The following is a 22,963-nucleotide window of genomic DNA, read 5'->3' as shown; positions in this document are numbered from 1 at the left end:
CCCGTTTACCATCTGCATTTCTTCTTGGTGTAGCAATTTTAGTGGCCAGTAGTGTATATTTGTGTGTTGGGAGAAGGATTGTGTAGAGACACATTTTTATTGATTATTGCCCTTTACCACGCGGCTTCGTCAGTGTATACGTTCGACGGAGACAGGGTGACAATTATTGAACTATATGAAATAAATAGGTTATAGACCATGTGATCAAAAGTATCCGGACACCTGACTGAAAATGACTTAAAGTTCGTTGCGCCCTCCATCGGTAATTCTGGAATTCAGTACGGTGTTGGCCCACCCTTAGCCTTGATGACGCCTTCTACTCTCGCAGGCATACGTTCAATCAGGTGCTGCAAGGTTTCTTGGAGAATGGCAGCGCATTCTTCACTGAGTGTTGCACTGAGGAGAGGTTTCGATGTCGGTCGGTGGGGCCTGGAACGAACGCCGAAACATCCCAAAGGTGTTCTGTAGGATTCAGGACAGGACTCTGTGCATGCCAGTCCATTACAGGGATGTTATTGTCGTGTAAACACTCCGCCACAGGCCGTGCATTATGAACAGGTGCTCGATCATGTTGAAAGATGCAATAACCATACCCGAATAGCTCTTCTACAGTGGGAAGCAAGAAGGTGCTTAAAACATCAATGTAGGCCTGTGCTGTGATTGTGCCACGCGAAACAACAAGGGGTGCAAGCTCTCTCCATGAAAAACGCGACCACGCTATAACACCACCGCCTCCGAATTTTCCTGTTGGCACTAAACACGCAGGCAGATGACGTCCACCGGGTATTCGCCATACCCACACACTGCCATCGGATCGCCACATTGTGTACCGTGATTCGTCACTCCATACAACGTTTTCCCACTGTTCAATCGTCCAATTTTTACGCTCCTTACACCAAGCGAGGCGTAGTTTCGCATTCACCGGCGTGATGTGTGGCTTATCAGCAGCCGCTCGGCCATGAAATCCAAGTTTTCTCACCTCCCGCCTAACTGTCATAGTACATGCAGTGGATCCTGTGTGCAGTTTGCAAATCCTGTGTGATGATCTGGATAGATGTCTGCCTGTTACACGCTACGGCCTCTTCATCTGTCGGCGGTCTCTGTCAGTCAACATACGAGGTCGGCGTATACGCTTTTGTGCTGTTCGTATTGCTTCACGTTTCCACTTCACTATGACATCGGAAACAGTGGACCTAAGGATGTTCAGGAGCGTGGAAATCTCGCGTACAGACTAGGACACAAGTCACACCCAATCACCTGACCACGTTCAAAGTCCGTGAGTTTCGCGGATCACCCCATTCTGCTCTCTCTCACTGTTGACCGCGCGCCATGATGGGAATTAGTATGGTTTGCTTCAGAGACGAAGCACATTTTCAACTGGATGGGTTCGTAAATATGAAAAACTGGCGCGTTTGTGGTACTGAGAATCCGAATTTTGCGATCGAGAAGTCTCCTCACCCTCAACGGGTGACTGTGTGGTGTGCAATGTCCAATCACAGAATATTATCGGTGCGATATTCCTCGATGGCACGGTGAGTACCGAACGGTATGTGAAGGTTTTGGAAGATAATTTCATCCCCATTATGCAAAGTGACCCTGATTTCGACAAGATGTGTGGTTCATGGAACACGTAGCTCGACCCCATCGAAGCAGGAGAGCGTTTGATATCCTAGAGGAGCACTTTGGCGGCCGTATTCTGGCTCTGGGGTGCCCAGAGGCCGGTGGCATGGGCCTCGATTGGCCGCCAAATTCTGCGGATCTGAACACACGCGACCTCTGTTTGTGGGGCTGTACTAAAGACAAGGTGTACAGCAGTAACCCAAACCATTTCTGAGCTGAAAACAGCCATTCAGGAGGTCATCGACAGAATCGATGTTCCGACACTTGAGCGAGGCACGCAGAATTTCGCTATTCGTCTGCGCTACAACATCGCCAGTGATGGTAGTCATATCAAACATGTCATAACCTAATTCCGAATACCCGTAGTGACTTTTACATGTTGATTAAAGTGTGTATGCACGCCATAGTTTGTAACTAATTTACGTTTTTTCATATAGTTCAGTAACTGTCAACTTCTATATTCGACACACCTTTTCCCTCCCCAATCTGTGAGCACCTCTTCCTTTCTCTTTCTGCGCACCTACCCTCCCATCTTTTCCTATCTCCTCATCCTATCCTTCTCATTTTCGTCATCTCCTCCTCTCTCTCTCTTCGCCCATTTGCTCCAACCCTTCTCTCTGTCCATATCCTTATCCTCCTCTCTCTTTCCATCTCCGCCTTCCCCCTTCCTTTTCACTTGCCAGCTACCACTCATATTCCACCTGCTTCACGTATGACCCACTCTTCCCCTCTCTCTGTCCATTTTGTCCTCTCCCACATCTGTCCATCCCAACCTGTCACCGGCTGTGCTCAGCCAGTTGCTGGTAGAAGCACTTTTTGTCTGTATCTCCGATCCCATTAGAGCCAGAATATTATAAAACCCTCAGTTCTGATACACGTGAGGCCTGCTGTTTCTGCGCCAAATCGATCCGCGGGTGCCGGCCGGTGTGGCCGTGCGGTTCTAGGCACTTCAGTCTGGAACCGCGTGACCGCTACGGTCGCAGGTTCGAATCCTGTCTCGGGCATGGATGTGTGTGATGTCCTTAGGTTAGTTAGGTTTAAGTAGTTCTAAGTTCTAGGGGACTGATGACCACAGATGTTAAGTCCTATAGTGCTCAGAGCCATTTGATCCGCGGGTTTTGGAGAAGATCACGGACATAAACACTTACACTGTGTGTTCTATACGAACTTATATCTAAGATTATTTTGTGTATTTCACAACAGCAACCTGTTTTTCCTTTTTTTGTAATCCTCACAATGAACAAGCTCTGCACTGTGTGGGTGTTTGGGGAACTGGATGTGAACATGTACCAATGATGGTACAGGCAATTTTCTTAGTTCTCTATGTGGAGTCTTGCGAACTTTCCACTGAATCTTGTTCAAATGGTGCTTGTAGCCAGATATGGACGGGAACAACGGACATCTCGCGCTTTTTCTGACGTTTGAGGTTTGTCAAACAAGCCAACCAGCAAAGTCATGGAAATCTGCCACCGAACTCTATTCAAAATTTTGTCCGGTAAACTGATGTGGGTCCAGCACAACGACATCCTGCTTCCATAACGTCCTTCCGATTGGGAAAACGCCTGGCACCCCGTTCGCGGTTTTTGGGCCACCGTCCCCCCACTTCACACACTGTAAAGACATAATAAGCAATGGCGGCTGGCGAGGGCTCTGATACTCCTCAGGGTCTACAGAAGACAGCGGATCATGCTGTTTGCTGCACGCTTAGTGAAAGTTTCATTAATTTATGTATATATTTTAGGTGGCAAGATTACTTCCTTCAGACTCTCTCTTACATCAGTCCACAAAGTTTTAGAGATCTTCTTTACAGCACTCTTCAAAAACAACAAATTAGTCACATCCAAGAGATATCACGACTCCCCTAACCTTGATGATGGCCTCAGTTTAGCGATGAGGCGGGTCCACAAATTTAGTCAGATATGTCGCGTGCATATGGAGACAGTCATCGATAATTAGCTCTTGTAGAGCTAACGAATTGCATAGCGTGTTACGTTTCATCTTCTGTTCCAAATGGTCCCAGACATTTTCCGTGGTATTATGATCGGGTGATGTAGCGGGCCTGTAGAGATACGATTAGTTCATCGAACCAAGAATGTATTCGTGCAGTCCTGTGTGCCCACATCCATCTCATCATAAAGACATAGCGGGAAGAGCAGTACTTGGTTATCGAGGATAAAAATCCTGGATCATGGTCACTGTATCCAGAATGATTGGACGCAAGCCATGGTACGACCAATACGTCAAAAACATCAGAGAATCATATCAAATAGTTCAAATGGCTCTGAGCACTATGGGACTTAAGATCTGAGGTCATCAGTCCCCACATACATCCATGCCCGCTGCAGGATTGGAACCTGCGACCACAGAATCGTATCCGAGCCATAATTACATCCTCCACATGAAGCGGTCTGTCAGTGTAGTCGACCCTTTGCGTCATTTGAAAAGAGGCAGTATCGCCACACTACATGTTTCCAGTCATTTATTGCCCAGTTTCGGAATTGTTCGGCCCACTGAAGACATGAAGTTCTGTGTATGTACATCTACGTGATTACTCTGCTATTCACAATAAAGTGCCTGGCAGAGGGTTCAATGAACCACCTTCAAGCAGTCTCTCTACCGTACCACTCTCGAACGGCACGCGGAAAAAAATTAAATTTTTCTGTGCGAGACATGATTTCTCTTATTTTATCGTGATGATCATATCTCTCTTTGTAGGTGGGTGCCAACAGAATGTTTCCGCAATCGGAGGAGAAAGCTGGTGATTGATATTTCACGAGAAGATCCCGTCGCAACGAATAACGCCTTTGTTTTAATGGTAGCCACTCCAATTCACGTATCATGTCTGTGGCACTATCTCCCCTATTTCGCGATAATACAAAACGAGCTGCCCTTCTTTGTACTTTTTCGATGTCATCCGCCAGTCCCATCTGATGCGGATCCCACACCGAACAGGAATACTCCAGAAAGGGCGGACAAGCGTGGTGTAAGCAATCTCTTTAGTAGACCTGTTGCACCTTCTAAGCCAATGAATCGCAGTCTTTGCTTTGCTCTACCCACAACATTATCTATGTGATCGTTCCAATTTAGATTATTCGTAACTGTGTTCCCTAAGTATTTAGTTGAATTTACAGCCCTCAGATTTGTGTGAATTACCGCGAAATTAACGAATTTCTTTTAGTACTCATGTGAATAACTTCACACTTTTCTTTATTCAGGCTCAACTGCCACTTTTCGCATATATCTTATCCAAATCATTTGGGAATTCTTTTTGGTCATCTGATGACTTTACAAGACGGTAAATGACAGCATCATCTGCAAAAAATCTAAGACAGCTACTCAAATTGTCTCCTATGTCGTTAATATAGATCACGAACAGTAGAGGGCCTGTAAGACTTCCTTGGGGAACGTCAAATATTACTTCTGTTTTACTCGATGAGTTTCCGTCTATTATTACCAACTGTGACCTTTCTGACAGGAAACCACGAATCCAGTCGCACAACTGACGCTATATTCTATAGGCATGCAGTTTGGTTAGAAGACGCTTTTGAAGAAAGGTGTCGAAAGCGTTCTGGAAATCTAAAAATATGGAATCAATTTGACATCCCCTGTCGATAGCACTCATTACTTCATGAGTATAAACAGCTATTTGTGTTTCAAACGAACGATATTATCTGAAACCGTGCTGACTGTGTGTCAATAAGTCGTTTTCTCCGAGGTAATTGATAATGTTTGAACATAGCATATGTTCCAGAACCCTGCAGTAAATCGACGTTAGTGATATGGACCTGTAATGCAGCGGATTACTCCTATTTCCCTTCTTGGGTATTGGTGTGACTCGAGCAATTTTTCAGTGTTTAGGCACGGAAATTTCTGTGAGCAAGCAGTTGTATATAATTGCTAAATATGGACTATTTTATCAGCATACTCTGAGAGGAACCTGATTGGTATACAATCTGGATCAGAGGCCTTGCCTTTGTTAAGTGATTTAAGCTCCTTTGTTTCACATAGGATATCTACTTCTATGTTTCTCATCTTGGCAGTTGTTCTTGATTGGAATTCAGGAATATTTACTTAGTCTTCTTTGGTGAAGGAGTTTCGGTAAACAGTGTTTAACAACTTTGCTGTAGTAGCACTGTCATCAGTGACTTCACCACTCTTATCGCGCAGTGAAGGTATTGACTGCGTCTTGCCACTGGTGTGCTTTATATATGACCAGTATCTCTTTGGGTTTTCTGCCAGATTTCGAGACAGAATTTCGTTCTGGAAATTATTAAAAGCATCTCGCATTGAAGTACGCGCTATAGTTCGAACTTCTGCAAACCTTTGCAAGTCTTAGGGATTTAGAGTTCTTTCATTTGGTAGGCTTTTTTCATTGCTTCTACAACAGCGATCTGCCCGGTTTTGTGTACCATGGCAAAAAATTAAAATCTATTGGGAAGTAAACGAACTAGAAGGAACTAACAGTCGAATTTCCAGATGTTTATTGTCTGTAACAGGGTAGTCGATCTCGGTAGTAATGCGAGCAAGCTAAAAGTGTTCCACGCAACACAGGTTTCAGTAGCATGAACATTCCTAGGAAAAGTTTCCCAATTTGTATCAGAGCACTGCTGAGGAACTTCTGCGGCAGTACTACAGGGCGAGACGACGAATTCATCAGATTCCAGGGTAATGGTACAATGTCGTACTGCGCGAACAGTGGCAGTGGTGGTGAGAGAGACGTGGAAAAGAAAATCAGTAAAGATGGCAGAGAGGCAGTTCTGACGTTCCGATTGATAGTGGAATCAACACTAAGGAAAAGTTCAGATACCTTCAGAGCATCTGTCCAACTGGAAAAAGCTTTGGACAATATAAAATGGTGCAAGATGTTCGTAATTTTGAGAAAAATGGGAATAAGCAGCAGAGAAAGGCGGATAATATACAATGTGTGGAAGAACAAAGAGGGAACTATAAGAGTGGAAGGCCAAGAACGAACTGCTCTGATAAAAAAGGGTGAAAGAAAGACATGAAGTTTTTCACCCCTATTGTTCAGTCTATACATCGAAGAAGCAATGATGGAAATAAAAGAAAGATTCAAGAGAGCGATTAGAATTCACGGTAGGAAAACATCAGCGGCGGCATTTGCTGATGACACTACTATTTTTAGCGAAAGTGAAGAAGAATTACAGGACGTGTTAGATGTGCAGTATAATAGGTACAGATTATGGACTGAGAATAAATCGAAGAAAGCCGGAAGTGATGAGGAGTAGCAGAAATGAGAATAGCGAAAACTTAACTTAAAATCTGCGGATAACGAAGTAAACGAAGCTATGGAATTCCGATGCGCGGAATCAAAATCACACATGACGGATGAAGCAAGGGGGATCCAGAGGAGGAGGAGATTACTGTTTAACGTCCCATCGACAACGAGGTCATTAGAGACGGAGCACAAGCTCGGATTAGGTAAGGATGGGGAAGGAAATCGGCCGTGCCCTTTCTAAGGAACCGTCCCGGCATTTGCCTGAAGCGATTTAGGGAAATCACGGAAAACCTAAATCAGGATGGCCGGACGCGGGATTGAACCGTCGTCCTCCCGAATGCGAGTCCAGTGTGCTAACCACTGCGCCACCTCGCTCGGTATGAAAAGGTTCAAATGGCTCTGAGCACTATGGGACTTAACATCTAAGGTTATCAGTCCCATAGAACTTAGAACTACTTAAACCTAACTAACCTAAGCACATCACACACATCCATGCCCAAGGCAGGATTCGAACCTGCGACGGTAGCGGTCGCGCGTTCCAGACTGAAGCGCCTAGAACTGCTCGGCCACACCATGGTTGGAGACCATGGCTGTTATATAAATTAATTGTTGGCGGTGTACAGCAACCAGTCACAAATTGAATCAAGAAACAAATCTTATAATATTATATGTTCCTGCAATAGTCAATATTATTTATGGCACTAAATACTAATAGATTCTAATGTGTTATCATCGGCGACGTTCAAATAGCACATAAGAATTCACACATTCCCTGCCCACACATGTATCTCTACTGTTGTATTAAATACGTTTGTGGTACTGTAACTCACAAAATCCCATTTATTTTTTGTTTCTATCTGCATTTAACGTCCTAGTTTTAATGTAAAGCACGATTTCAATGTAACACAACAGTTACTTATGTGGTCTTAGTCTAAAAAAAAAAAACAAAAAAAAAAAAAAAAAAAAAAAAGCAGTATCTTTGTATAATTGCATTGTAGCATCTTTGATACTCATGTACTTTGCAAACTGTGTATTTGTTTTCGTATGCAATAAATCAGAACATATATGGTGCACAGTGAAAATTCGATTTGTGACCAAACGAAGTGGTTTACAATGCAGTGCAAACGTTTTTGACTGTGGAAATACTAACATCCTTGATAATGTACTTCATTGCAAGAAAACTGCTGGTACAAATGCGCCAGATTTACATTTCACGTAAGTTACATAACATAAATATGTGGCGCAGCCACTTTGGTTACACGTTTGTAATTTGTAGATTATTGTTTTTCCTAGGGAAACTAACAGGAAATCCAAGTGTAATATGTATTGACGAAGCATAAAAAAACCGTCTGATGATCAGAGCTTGGATGGCGTGTACAGGTACAGCTGCCCATGCAGCTTCAATACTACACTACAGTTCACCAAGAGTAGTGACTGTCGTATTGTGACGAGCCAGTTGCTCGGCCACCATTGACCAGACGTTTTCAGTTGGTGAGAGATCTGGACAATGTGCTGGCCGGGGCAGCAGTCGAACATTTTCTGTAACCAGAAAGGCCCGTACAGGACCTGCAACATGCGGTCGTGCATTATCCTACTGAAATGTAGGGTTTCGCAGGGATCGAATGAAGGGTGGAGCCAAGGGTCGTAACACATCTGAAATGTAACGTCCACTGTTTAAAGTGCCGTCAATGCGAAAAGGAGGTGACCGAGACGTGTAACCAATGGCACCCAATACCATCACGCCGGGTGATACGCCAATATGGCGATGACGAATACACGCTTCCAATGTGCGTTCACCGCGATGTCGCCAAACACGGACGCGACCATCACGATGCTGTAAACAGAACCTGGATTCATCCGGAAAAATGACGTTTTGCCAATCGTGCACCCAGGTTGGTCGTTGAGTACACCATCGCAGGCGCTCCTGTCTGTGATGCAGCGTCAAGGGTAATCGCAGCCACGGTCTGCGAGCTGATATTCCATGCTGCTGCAAACGTCGTCGAACTGTTCGTGCAGGTGGTTGTTGTCTTGCAAACGTCCCCATCTGTTGACTCAGAAATCGAGACGTGGCTGCACGATCCGTTACAGCCATGCGGATAAGATGACTGTTACCTCGACTGCTAGTGATACGAGGCCGTTGGGATCCAGCACGGCGTTCCGTATTACCCTCCTGAACCCACCGATTCCATAATCTGCTAGCAGTCATTGGATCTCGACCAACGCGAGTAGCAATGTCGCGATACGATAAACCGCAATCGCGATGGGCTACAATCCTACCTTTATCACAGTCGGAAACGTGATGGTACGCATTTCCTCTCGTTACACGAGGCATCACAAAAACGTTTCACCAGGCAACGCCGGTCAACTGCTGTTTGTGTATGAGAAATCGGTTGGAAAATTTCCTCATGTCAGCACGTTGTAGGTGTCGCCACCGGCGCCAACCTTGTGTGAATGCTCTGAAAAGCTAATCATTTGCATATCACAGCATTTTCTTGCTGCCGGTTAAATTTCGCGTCTGTAGCACGTCATCTTCGCGGTGTAGCAACTTTAATGGCCAATAGTGTATTTGTAGATGAAACTAAAGTGAGAGTTTTTGGACAGGGAGGTGGGACTGACCTTCAGGTTGGGCATGTCCCTGGCGAGGCGCATCACCCCGTGCGTGCCGCGGACGTTGATGGCGGCGGCCAGCTCGAGCTGCTCGTCGAAGCGGACGGTGGCGGCCGCGTGGAAGATGACGGTCACGTGTCTGCACAGCTCGGCGCGGTCGGCCGGGCTCAGTCCGAGGTCCGCCAGACCCGCGTCGCCCGCCACCGCCACCACCTTCTTCAGCACCGACGGCCCCAGCTGCGAGAACACCTGCGGCACGGGCAAAACGCGCTGTACTTGCCGCCGGGAGCTTAATGCTGTGGCGTGTCAGACAGCTGCGTACGACAGCGAAAGATAATGCACTTTTAGATTGTAATTACTGAATGCTTATAAAGTTGGAAATGGCAAATACAGTGAAGCGGAAAAGATACTGGTATACGCATGCGTATTCAAATACACAGATATGTAAACAGGTAACGCCGGAAATGCATATCTTCCTATGTCCATCTATTGTACTATACATTTTTTCCTTATTTTGTTACATGACGGTATGACATTTCTGTGTATATATTGTAATTGTTTTACTATTTGTATATATATATATATATATATATATATATATATATATATATATATATATGCATTTATGTCGATGTATAATTGGTTTGTTTTGTAAATATTATTTGTATTTTTACGCTGTGTCTTGCCTAGGGAAAACTATGCTATCGAACGATTACATCGATAGGTAGTGTGGAGAACCAAGGTGTTTAGGATCTCTGATAGTGTTAACTCTGCCGCATGGAGCGCGGGCAGAGAGAGGTCTGGCTGGAGTAGGGCGGTGGAGCAGGTGAGTTGCCGCGCTTTCGGGGTTTGGCTGCATGTAATTGCGCTCGACTTGCTACGATAGTTTCTGACACGGTGTCGCGGACGGGAAGCATTAGCTGGCGCACATCAAGAGCCCGTTTCGCCTGGTGACCGTGTCGAGAAGAAGGCGCGCCAAGATCCAGCTTCTGCAACAGCGACGGCCGACAATGAGTGACTGTCGCCACCTTCCCGATCGACGACTGCAAACCTTCAATCAACCAACAAGGAAGACTGAAAGCACGTAAAGTTTTAGAACTGTATGGGAGACCTCAGCTTTTCAAACTGTTGCATCACAAAAATATAGCAACTTAGAATGAACCTATGTTTGCTCATCGTCCCAATTGCATTACCAAGCAGGGTGTCTTCCTTTTCTGGAATGAACCCGAGTGTCGTTGAAATTCATACGCCAGCATTAAAGTAATATCATTCCATTTCACTGCTTTAATTTTGAAATTCAGTTAAAGTATTCACAGCTGACTACAATATTTAGATTATACAATCACAAATTAAGAGTGCGAGTCTTGTTACCATATTTTAGCTTACCTGTGACTACAGCCCAGCTTGGTACGTACTAAATTTTGCTATTGTTAATTGTTCAGAATCATTTAATTCAAGTTCAAAGTTAAATCTCTTATTTCTAAATTGCGTAGATTCAAGTAGCTTTTGAAATGATTGTTGAGGTAGCCCAAGACTAATTTTATTGAATTTCGTAGTGCTGCAGAAACAAAGTTCACTATTAATTTCAGTCACTAAATTAACTTTCAATTTTCCGGTTTTATTAATTCTTTTGCTGAATTAAGTCAGAATGTAGCGAAATTTATTACTTCTGGCAAACATTCAGTTTTCACACAACACGTGTCAGGCTTCGGTTGCCACGCTTTTAGTGCTAATTATATGTGCATTAATCTTTCATTTTCAGTTATTATAGTACTTGTTCATAGGACTGGCGACCGTAATTTTCCCCAAATCTCAAATACCTAATTAACGCCAATTAATTGTTAACGTAACGACCGCACATTTACTTTTTTTTATTAACTTTACCCCTTTTCAAAATTAATTTCCACCAGTTTCATTTGCATTTTTCCTTTCATTTAGATGTAACCCTTTCCTCCCTCTTTACCGACAGACTAACTTCGGTGACGATTGCTTTTCCAAAATTTCCATTAGCTGCACGCGGTTTAATTTTCCACTGTCATTAAGGTCGATAAGTGAGGGGGAGGTTACAAACAGGCAACGCCTGCACAAGATAACAAGTGTCTGGCGCAGTTGTTAGATCGCTTACTGCTGCTACAATGACAGTTTGTCAACATTTGAGTGTGAGACCTTAACTTTTCCCGGCGAATTGAATGTTCAAATAACTTACGGGTTTGCTGCCGGGTGACATCGTCGACCACCGCCGATATTTCGACAGGAGCACACCCTGCCATTCTCAAGCCACAAATGCAAGGAGGATGCAATGTGCAAGGGAATTTAATACCTCGGTTCACAGTGGAGAAACAAGGAACATACAACACACAGAACAAGTGTCAACACAAACAAAGATAACCAACATAAGAAATATCGATAGTGACTATTAATCAACACGTGAGGTAGCACTCATTCTGTCCCTCTGTTTTTTGATGAGAGACAGAGCCGGATTCCAAGCAGCATTTAAACAAAATCCACCATCTCTGTTTATAATCACATCACGAAGTCACCTTGTGTCAGAATGGTTTTAGTGAGAGGCAGATCAAACGTGCGTAGTGCTGTCAGCCTTCTGTGCAACGGGTGAGTGACGACAGCAACGAAGTGGCACCTAAGTCTACGGCCATTTTGCCTTACGCAGGAAGCATTTACAACAGGATTGGCCGTATTTTGCGGAAATATGATGTGAAATGTGTTTTTCCAGCACCTTCTAAGATTAAGGCCCTGTTGCCGTCCGTAAAAGATGATCTTGGTTTTCGTAAGGCTGGTATCTATCGTATTCCTTGTAGTTGTGGCTTGTCGTATATTGGTCAGACAATCAGGACTGTGGAAGACCGGTGTATTAAACATAAGCGTCACACACGCTTACAACAGCGGAGCAAATCCGCTATTGCAGAACATTGCCTTGACACCGATCATCCTATGGAATACAACAAGGCTTGCACGTCCAGCTATTGGGATAGTGTTATTATCGAAGCTGTTGAAACAAACTATCAAGCAACCTTATAAACAGAGATGGTGGATTTTGTTTGAATGCTGCTTGGAATCCGGCTCTGTATCATTAAAAAACAGAGGGCCAGAATTAGAGCTACCTCTCCTGTTGATTAATAGTCACTATCGATATTTCTGAAGTTGGTTATCTTTGTTTGTGTTGACACTTGTTCTGTGTGTGGTATTTCTTGCCTCTCCTCTGTGAACCGAGGTATTGAATTCCCTTGCACATTGCTTCCTGCTCGCATTTGTGCCTTGTTCAAAAAAATGGTTTAAATGGCTCTGAGCACTATGGGACTTAACATCTGAGGTCATCAGTCCCCTAGAACTTAGAACTACTTAAACCTAACTAACCTAAGGGCATCACACACATCCATGCCCGAGGCAGTATTCGAACCTGCGACCGTAGCAGCCCCGCGGTTCCGTGTGCCTTGTTAATGGAAGGGTGTGTTCCTGTCGAAATATCGGCGGTGGTCGACGACGTCACCCGGCAGCAAACCCGTAAGTTGTTTGAACAAGATTTGAGTGAGTCTGAACGCGGTGTTATAGTCGGCGCACGAGCGATGGGACACAGCATCTGCGAGGTAGCAATAAAGTGGGGACTTTCCCGTACGACCATTTCACGAGTGTACCGTGAACTCAGGAATCCGGTAAAACATCAAATCTCCGACATCGCTGCTGCCGGAAAATGATTCTGTAAAAACGGGACCAACGACGACTGAAGAGAATGGTTCAGCGTGACAGAAGTGCAACCCTTCCTCAAATTGCTGGGCCATCACCAAGAATCAGCGTGCGAACCATTCAACGGAACGTCGTTGATATGGGCGTTCGGAGCCGATGGTACACTCGTATGCCCTTGATGACTGCACAACACAAAGCTTTGCGCCTCGTCTGTGCGCGACAACACCGACACGTCTGGAAAAGTGTTGCTTGGTCGGACGAGTCTCGTTTCAAATTATATCGAGTGGATGGACATGTACCAGTATGGAGACAGCTTCATGAGTCCATGTAGCCTGCATATCAGCAGGAGACTGTTAAAGCTGGTGGAGGCTCAGTAATGGTGTGGGGTGTGCGCACGTGGAGTGATATGGGACCCATGATACGTCTAGATACGACTCTGACACTTGACACGTACATAAGCATCTTGTCTGATGACCCGCATCCATTCATACCCATTGTGCATTCCGACGGGCTTAGGAAATTCCAGCAGGACAATGCGACACCCCACACGTCCAGAATTGCTAGACGGTGGCTCCAGGAACATTCTTCTGAGTTTAAATACTTCCGCTGGCCAGAAAACTCCCTAGACATGAACATTACTGAGCATGTCTGGGATGCTTTGCAACGTGCTGTTCAGAAGAGATCTCCTACCCCTCGTACTCTCACGGATTTATGGACAGTGCTGTAGGATGCATGGCGCCAGTTCCCTCCAACACTACTGCAGACATTAGCCGAGACCCTGCCACGTCGTGTGGCGGCGCTTCCTCGTGCTTGCGGGGGCCCTACACAGTATTAGGCACGTGTACCAGTTTCTTTTGTTCTTAATTGAATTATTAAAATAATGCTCTTACTGAGTCATAGTTAACCTCCACAGTTCTTGTGTAGCGGTCAAAAATTTTGATGACCTATCAAAACTATGGATCTGTGTGAAAAACAGCGACTTCCGTCATATCCCCATTCTGATAATAAAACAAGTATAAAAATGAGAAAACTAAGCGCCTCTGTCGTGTTCTAGACTGGTTGTTTGCCTAGAGGGGCACTGATGAGTATCCACAATAGCACTCAGGTGCGTTTACCTAAGACGGTTCCATTCGAATAGGTCTCATTTCTTCTGCTGTCTGCGTAGCATTCGTTTTGGATTAGTTTACAGTACATTGTGTGCATCTAGCAGTGTGTTTGTATACCTGATCAGGTTCATACCATATTACTTCCTAATGGGACCGAAGCAGGAGATTCTAATTGAAAAAAGTGCCGTAATTGTATCTGTACAATAGTTAGGGTATTCAAAGAGGAAAATAGCGTGGTCCAGTCTATTGCGATGCATACGTTGCGGCGGTTCAAACAGACTGTTGCTAATGCAAATGTGTCGCGATCTGGCAGATATTTTGCCAAGGTGTGAAGGTGGTAGTTGTATGCTTCGCGCATAGATCTTTTCACAGACACACGAACCACTTCTAACCTTCTCTTTTCGTCGCTTATGCGTTCCCTTTTGAAACGAGAGTGCAACAGCGTCTGCTTCCTCAGCACCTCCGAATTTCGTTATTAAACCATGGTGGGTCTTCTCTATCGTTTATCCACTTACTCCAGACCACGATTTGTAATCTGCTTAAACCTTGCCCATAATTCCTCTACACCCATCTTACTGGAACTAAGTTAATCCAGTTCACTAAGTGAGGTACTAATAACTGCTCATTTGCTCTATTTATCAGAAACACTCACCTAGCTTTCTCGACACCCCCGTATCGTAACAAATCGGACTGCGACATGTTATAGCGCCCTCGATAACTCTAAAATAGCTCTTTTCCAGCCATTCACTGTCAACTGACGTCGCACCATCTCAATCGTGGAGGTTATCATTGACTACAGAAGTATGTGGCGTATGAGGTGCTGCTCGACTATTATTCTCCACTCTTTTTAATTCCCTGTGAACAGTCATTGCGCTAGCTGGACGGCTGGGAGGAATTTGGAAGTCAAGAGTGAGTCCTTCCGTTGATTTCATGCGATTTTTTTACAACCACCCTCTGCAATCGTCGACAGTTCTTGTCCGTCGGTACATGTGATCTGACTGTTATTTTATTTGGCTGTGGTTGTTCCCTGTAATCCAGCAACGGCCATTTTATACTCTTCTAGTTCAGAGACTACTGCCTGAACAGCTCCAGGTCTATACAGACTTTTAATATTCCACGCGCCAACTCGTAAACCGGTGTACCTAGCCGTTTTCGACTTATGGGGTTCCATCCCATTCCGCGGCACATTTGTGAGGTTTTTTGAGGGGGTAAAATGTCCCATGGCCGCATTACAAGCTCTGCGCAGGGTTATCCCAGTAGTGGGGCTGCCAGTGTTCTACCCTGAGCTGGCGGGATTCCTTTTCGGGGTTTACTCCCTTAGGAAAGATGCCTCACCACGCCTCTAGAGCCTTCCCTGTCCTCTTCGTTGGAGATAGAAAAGGAAAATGAAAGATATCCTCAGGCCTCGAAACCTAATACCGTTGTGGTCGAGAAAGTAAGAGTTGGCCAAGGGAGACCGATAGGAAAGAAAGCAGAAGAAGCCTGACACAAGTAAGTGGAAGTAGTGTCAGACAGCTAAGGGTCCATGTGGTTCCCATCCACATACTCCCAACGCGGGGGCCCCCTTGGGGGACTATTCTTTGTCTGGAATCTCACCAACTGATCTGTCTGGCATGAGTGAGCCTACCAGGAGCATAGCTCCCGTCAGCATATCTCAATAGCTCAGTGGATGACTGAGACACGCAAACCTCCCCACCAACGTTGAGGTGGTAGTCCTTGAGTCCTTAAGACCAAACTTAAAGCATACAATTCCGTGACAGTGCCAGTATTGTTATATGGGACAGAAACCCTAAGCGCAACAAAGAAGGATGAAGAAGACATGTTGGTCTTCGAAAGAAAAAAAATTATGAGAGGAATTGAAACCTGGTGGTAGTCAACGGAAGGCAGGATTCGGTTACGACTGAGGACGGGGCCGTAATCATTTACTATTGGTTGCCTTTTACAGTTACACACAATTTATTTTAAACCAGTAATTCCAGACTCAACAATAAAATATAACACATGTTATTAATGAAGGAATAAACAACAGTTCAAATAATAGTGTTTTCAGTGAGTTACAATTTAGCAAATTACCATTAAATACAGACACAGCAGATAATGTTTTAAAAGCAAGCCACTGTGATCTGGGCGGAAGGCCTTACACGTCAGGAATGGCAATGAATTAAGAATTATTTAAAACTCGCTCCAACTTACAAATTACAGGTATTGAAACGTTAAAGACAAGTCGCCACAAACACAGCAGACGGCATCAGACACCAGGAATGGCAGTAAATAAGGTATTAAAGGCTTTCTGCGTAAATACAAATAAAAATTAGAATTTTAAGGCAAGCGACCACAATCACGGCTGAAGGCATTACACGCCAAGAATGGCAATAGTTTAAGAATTGTTTAAGAACTCGCTGCAATTTACAACTTACAGGTATTGGAATATTAAGGTAAGTGGCCACAAACACAGCATAAGGCATCAGACACCACGAATGGCAGTAAATAAGGTTTTAAGGCTTACAGCTAAAATACAAATATGAAATTAGAATTTTAAGGCAAATTAACACAATCACGGCTGAAGGCCTTACATGCCAGAAACGGAATTTATATAAAAAATTTTGAAACCTGTTGCAAAACAGCAAATACAATAGCAAAAGTTAATTTAAAAAATCAAGCAACTGATCCAGACGGTGCTCCAGGAATCGACCTCTGAGAAGGTCCAGCAACAAACACGCGAGCGATGAGATAAGCAGCCAAGAGTTGCATTCAGTTCAGAAGATGGTAACTCAGACTAGTGGCAGTCTAACGAATGACTAATGATAATCTCACTGAAGCTACCTGAAGTCCGATAAACCAAATACAACGATGGAACAATACGCTAAAGCCGGAACCGGCGGTCTGCACTACGTCCAGAATACTGTGTTTAGAGCCCCCGTAAAGAGAAAGGAATCATTACCACCAGCGTAGAGGAATCACCAATCGGCCTACAATCAAGAAAGCTGCCAAAACTACACGCCATGCCGGACAGCAGCGGCAAGGCGAGGAAACGTACGCTGCTGTTACATACACTAACCCCCAGGGCAGGTAACTGGGGCGTTAGCGGCCACCAGGTAAGAAATTTACCGCTAGTTGAACGTAACAAATTGTAACAAGTTGAACACAGTAAATAGTAATAAGAAGTCGAGGAAAGCCAATCATATCCGCCTTCCCCAAGCACTCCACTCGCTGCTCTTCGCCTTGGCAGCACTACGAGCCGCAACACGAACCCAAGTCACTGGAGAATCGCGGGATATCACAATGGTGGAGGTTTCTCTACTTGCAACCGAGCGACCGCTACGGTCGCAGGTTCGAATCCTGCCTCGGACATGGATGTGTGTGATGTCCTTAGGTTAGTTAGGTTTAATTAGTTCTGAGTTACTACATATCGATAACTGTCGCTGCTGCCACTAGCAGGCAGGAAACGCTTGCGAAACCGAGTGGAGCCAGTCAACACGAGAAGAAGACAAACAATCGCAACCACCATAACTAAATGATACCGTACCGTCTGGCCCCCAACAGAGAGCGGAAGCCTACAACAGCACCAACGCGAGCCGCAGCACGGCTCAAGGACCTAAGGGCCTGTTCAGGAAGGGAGCTCGTGGACACGTAGAAAAATGAAGAACTGTAAGAGCTGATGAGGGAACCGAACATCGTTCAAAAACTGAATCTGTGGAGAATAAGCTAGGCAGGCCACATTGCCAGGAGACCAGAAAACTCTCGGGCAAAAGCCGTACTTATTTGAAGACCTGATGGTACCTGTCCAATCAGAAGACCCAGGAAGCGATGGGAGGATGAGCTACAGAAAGACAACCGCCAGCGAGGAGTCCGTGACAACTGGATCCAAAGTGCACAAGACCGCCAATTGTGGAGGAGCATTGTGAAGTCGGCGCATTATCTACAGGATCCTCGATCGCCGATTTGACTGATTGATTCTTTGACTCATTTGTGGTTGTTTCTCGGCGTTCGCGTTCCCACTTCTCAAATACTTCACCATCAGTCGACATAGGCAGCTTCAGAAGAGCTTAAACGTTCGCGATGGATGTGTTACGCAGGTGAAATCCGATGACTGGCCCACTATCGAGGTCATTCAGCTCTCCTGATCAACCCATTCAGGTGTTATTGCTTCTCTACTGACAAACAGCCACTCCACGCCTCCTTTTATACTGGTGTGTCCATTTGTCGTGACGTCTAGTGGTCATTTACGTATTACACAGGGCTGTCCGGATACTTTTGAACAGATAACGTATGTGACTACACGCTATTAGCCTTTGTTGTCATTAGTAAATAAAGACTTCATAAAATGCATTCGTGATCCGTAATTAATCGTTTCAATTTATTCGTACACTACTGGCCATTAAAATTGCTACACCAAGAAAAAATGCAGATGATAAATGGGTATTCATTGGACAAATATGTTATACTAGAACTCACATGTGATTACATTTTCACGCAATTAATTTGGATACATAGGTCCTGAGAAATCAGTACCCAGAACAACCACCTCCGGCCGTTCAAAATGGTTCAAATAGCTCTGAGCATTATGCGACTTAACTTCTTAGGTCATCAGTCGCTTAGAACTTAAAATTAATTAAACCCAACTAACCTAAGGACATCACACACATTCATGCCCAAGGCAGAATTCGAACCTGCGGCCGCAGCGGTCACGAGGTTCCAGACTGAAGCGCCTAGAACCGCACGGCCACACCAGCCGGCACCTCTGGCCGTAATAACGGCCTTTATACGCCTGGGCATTGAGTCAAACAGAGCTTGCATGGCGTGAACAGGTACAGCTTCCCATGCAGCTTCAACACGATACCACAGTTCATCAAGAGTAGTGACTGGCGTATTGTGACGAACCAGTTGCTCGGCCACCATTGACCAGACGTTTTCCATTGGTGAGAGATCTGGACAATGTGCTGGCCAGGGCAGCAGTCGAACATTTTCTATATCCAGAAAGGCCCGTACAGGACCTGCAACATGCGGTCATGCATTATCCTGCTGAAATGTAGGGTTTGTCAGGGATAGAATGAAGGGTAGAGCCTCGGGTCTTTACACATCTGAAATGTAACGTCCACTGTTCAAACTGCCGTCAGTGCGAACAAGAGGTGACCGAGACGTGTAATCAGTGGCACCCCATACCATCACGCCGGGTGATAACGCCAGTATGGCGATGTCGAATACACGCTTCCAATGTGCGTTCACCGCGATGTCGCAAATAAACGGATGCGACCATCGTGATGCTGTAAACAGATCCAGGATTCATCCGAAAAAATGACGTTTTGCCATTCGTGCATCCAGGTTCGTCGTTGAGTACACCACTGCAGGCGCTCCTGTCTGTGATGCAGCGTCAGGGGTAACCGCAGCCATGGTCTCCGAGCTGATAGTCCATGCTGTTGCAAACGTCGTTTAACTGTTGGTGCAGATGGTTGTTGTCTTGCAAACGTCCCCATCTGTTAACTCAGGGATCGAGACGTGGCTGCACGATCCGTTACAGCCATGCGGATAAGATGCCTGTCATCTCGACTGCTAGTGATACGAGGCCGTTGGAATCCAGGACGGCGTTCCGTATTACCCTCCTGAACCCACCGATTCCATATTCTGCTAGCAGTCATTGGATCTCGACCAACGCGACCGGCAATGTCGCGATACGATAAACCGCAATCGCGATGGGCTACAATCCGACCTTGCTCAAAGTCGGAAACGAGATGGTACGCATTTCTCCTCCTTACACGAGGCATAACAACAACCTTTCACCAGGCAACGCCGGTCAACTGCTGTTTGTGCATGAGAAATCGATTGGAAACTTTCCTCATGTCAGCATGTTGTAGGTGTCGCCACCGGCGCCAACCTTGTGTCAATGCTCTGAAAAGCTAAACATTTGCATATCACAGCATCTTCTTTCTGTCGGTTAAATTTCGCGTCTCTAGCACGTCATCTTCGTGGCGCAGCGATTTTAATGTCCAGCAGTGTATCTATTAATGACTTCATTCTCCATTTTTCTAACGTTGAATGAAGTTATAAGCAATGAAACATTTTATCAGTATTGTTAGAGGACTCACATTGTGAACAGCAGCGAATGAACAGTACAGCAGTGTTTAGTAAAGACAGAATGTAGTGCGTGGACATTTTTGATTCCTCTTTTAGCTTTTTGATAGATAATGTGTTATCTAAACCGTACACAACTAGTGCCAATGACATGCGTCCCTCACTGGTTTCCATTATGTATTCTCACGGAACAGCCTTGAGGAAGGTGAGTGTGGACACTGCTGCTGGTATTCAGACAAAGACCTAGCACGAGCTACTGGGCAATGTTTGCTGTCCGCTGCTGCCGAGCGTGACACTCGGTGCAGCCATTGTGTTCCTTCCTCGTGGCGCAGCTTGTAGTGTGAGGAGGTCGAGTGGACGGAACAGACAGGGGTGACGCGCACGGCGGAGCTGTTCTTCCGAGTCACTGTGCCAACGTCGAGTCATTCTGTAAATCCGCTGAGCGTCAGCAGCTCCGCATTCCTTAAAATGAATCCATAATAAGGCAGAGAGATGGCTGCAGGGATAAGAAGGACGTGAATAACTGGAAAAGGAGCTGTCGTCGAAAGAAATGTTAAAAATAACTTTTGGAAAGATCAAGAGCAAAGGCGTAGCTTTGTGTTATCCATGTCCCTTTATGACAGAATTCGTGTTCTGCACATCCGAATACTTACTCCATAGACACTTATACAGGGCGAAGATTAATAAGACCGACAAAGTGCAGGGGGGGGGGGGTTTACTGGTTGGAAATGGAGGAAAATAACATGTGTCAGCAAATCCATTGTTGCCAGGTCTAACAACCCTACCACAACAAAGGTCAGCATTTGATAACGATTGTGGTGTAACTCACGCTGCTAAATACTGCATTTTCGGGCAACAACAGTCGTATTATGTGGCAGGTGTCATTAGAACACAGTTAATAGTCATTTCATGTAATAATGAAAAAACTAGGCACTCATCTTTTTGTGTTTCCCACGCTGGTCCCGTCGTAAAATCATGGCTGAATCGTTGAAAATCTAGGTGGTTATGATTCCAAGCTCGGATGCAAAAAGGCCTAGGTTTTATTCTGCTATATTCAAAAGTTATATAGATGCGCTTCACAAACCGCCCTTGAAGATTACACTTTTGTTGGACAATGGTGATGTAAAAAAAGCAATCATCACTCCCAATTTAAGTTACACTTCCTTTTAATTGCAACGTCACGTAAGCACAAAACATCACTTCACAATACAAAACATACTTAAAAACATCTTCCTCACAGTCACTGTTAAAAGTTCACATTTTATAAGCGGACTACGATATGCGTCTTTCCAACATGACGTCCAACACTTGACTTTCTCCACGTCCGAATCTCTAACAACTAACTATGGCTTACGCGCCCAAAAATCAGAGTTACAAGTACGTCAAAGATCATAGTGACAAAAGAAAGAATACACATAAGAATAATATCATTGCAATATGAACATATCGATGTATCACAAATTAAATCAAATCTGAATGTTGTCTCAGAAATACGTCGACTACTTTGCAGAAACACAGTAGAATATTACTGGTATCGAGAGGTTCAGGTGAGCTGCCGTAATGGTTACGTAATTCAAGTACCATTACACAGGGTAGATGGCACTGACAAAGGGTAGTTTCTCTGACCACTTGCCGTGCCTTCCTTATGTGTTGCAGGCTGTGTTGATTGACGCAGCGTACTGTAAGCAGCAGAATGGGCGGTATTCATGTCGGGAACAAGCCGAGATGGTGTTTGTGTGCGGCCAAGCAGATGGAAAAGGTCGAGGAGGCAGCACGGCTGTACCAAAACAAACAACCACATCACACAACATTTCAAGCCCTTTTTAAGCGTTTGTGTGATCATGGGTTCTATCAGACAGACGGAAGTGCAGGGAGGCAAGGGACTGTGCGTACACTAGATTTTGAGGACCAGGTTCTATAGGATATTGAGACGAACGCTTGTACAAGCTCCATATCTGCTGTACGCACAGTCCCTCGGCTCTGTGCACATTCATCTGTTTGAAAGCAGCCATGATAACACAAAAGCCCAGAAAGGGCCGGAGATCCTGCCGAAATTGTATACAGAGTGAAAAGTATTTAAACCGACAAACTCTGGGAGGTTGTAGGGGACATCAAAACAAATACTTTTCCCTAATGTATTTTTTTCCTATGAGGATTATTTAAACCGTTGGAGGTCGTATTACGCTCTTCAGTTGTTGGAGGCCGTATTACGCTCTTCAGTTTTAGGCAACTGCTGTCCACCAGTGTAGTAGTGCATTGTCTCTGGAGCTACACAGCGGGTTTATCAACAACAATATCCTAATTGCCGTATCCCGCATCATACGACCTTTGCTGCTGTGTACCAACGTCTGCGTGAAACCGGGTCTTTTAGCAAATTACTTGGACAAGGACGCCGTCGCACGGTAAGAACGCTGCAATTTGAGGAAGCTGTCTTGCAGCATGTAGAACGGGATCGTTCAATCAGCACTCGGCCAGTTTCACGTAACATGGGGACGAATCAGACGAATGTAAGAACAGTCCTTCGAGAGCAACTGTTACGTCCATTTCACTTACAGCGTGTCCACAACCTGGAACCAGTTGATTATCCACCCAGAGCACAGTTTTCGCAGTGGTACCTGGAATAATG

General features: G+C 45.0%; 1 protein-coding gene across 1 annotated transcript in view; it reads right to left on the bottom strand.

The window, feature by feature from the left end:
* The window catches only part of LOC124711682 (fatty acyl-CoA reductase wat-like), a 184,704-nt gene that overhangs the window by 68,121 nt on the left and 93,620 nt on the right, over positions 1–22,963 (bottom strand). Inside the window, exon 3 of the mRNA XM_047241881.1 lies at positions 9,473–9,712. Within this exon, the coding sequence (XP_047097837.1) occupies positions 9,473–9,712 (240 nt within the window). The remainder of the gene's footprint in view (positions 1–9,472; positions 9,713–22,963) is intronic.

Source organism: Schistocerca piceifrons, chromosome 8 (assembly GCF_021461385.2).
Source record: "Schistocerca piceifrons isolate TAMUIC-IGC-003096 chromosome 8, iqSchPice1.1, whole genome shotgun sequence".
Classification (NCBI taxonomy): domain Eukaryota; kingdom Metazoa; phylum Arthropoda; class Insecta; order Orthoptera; family Acrididae; genus Schistocerca; species Schistocerca piceifrons.
This window is presented reverse-complemented; position numbering and strand designations above follow the sequence as displayed.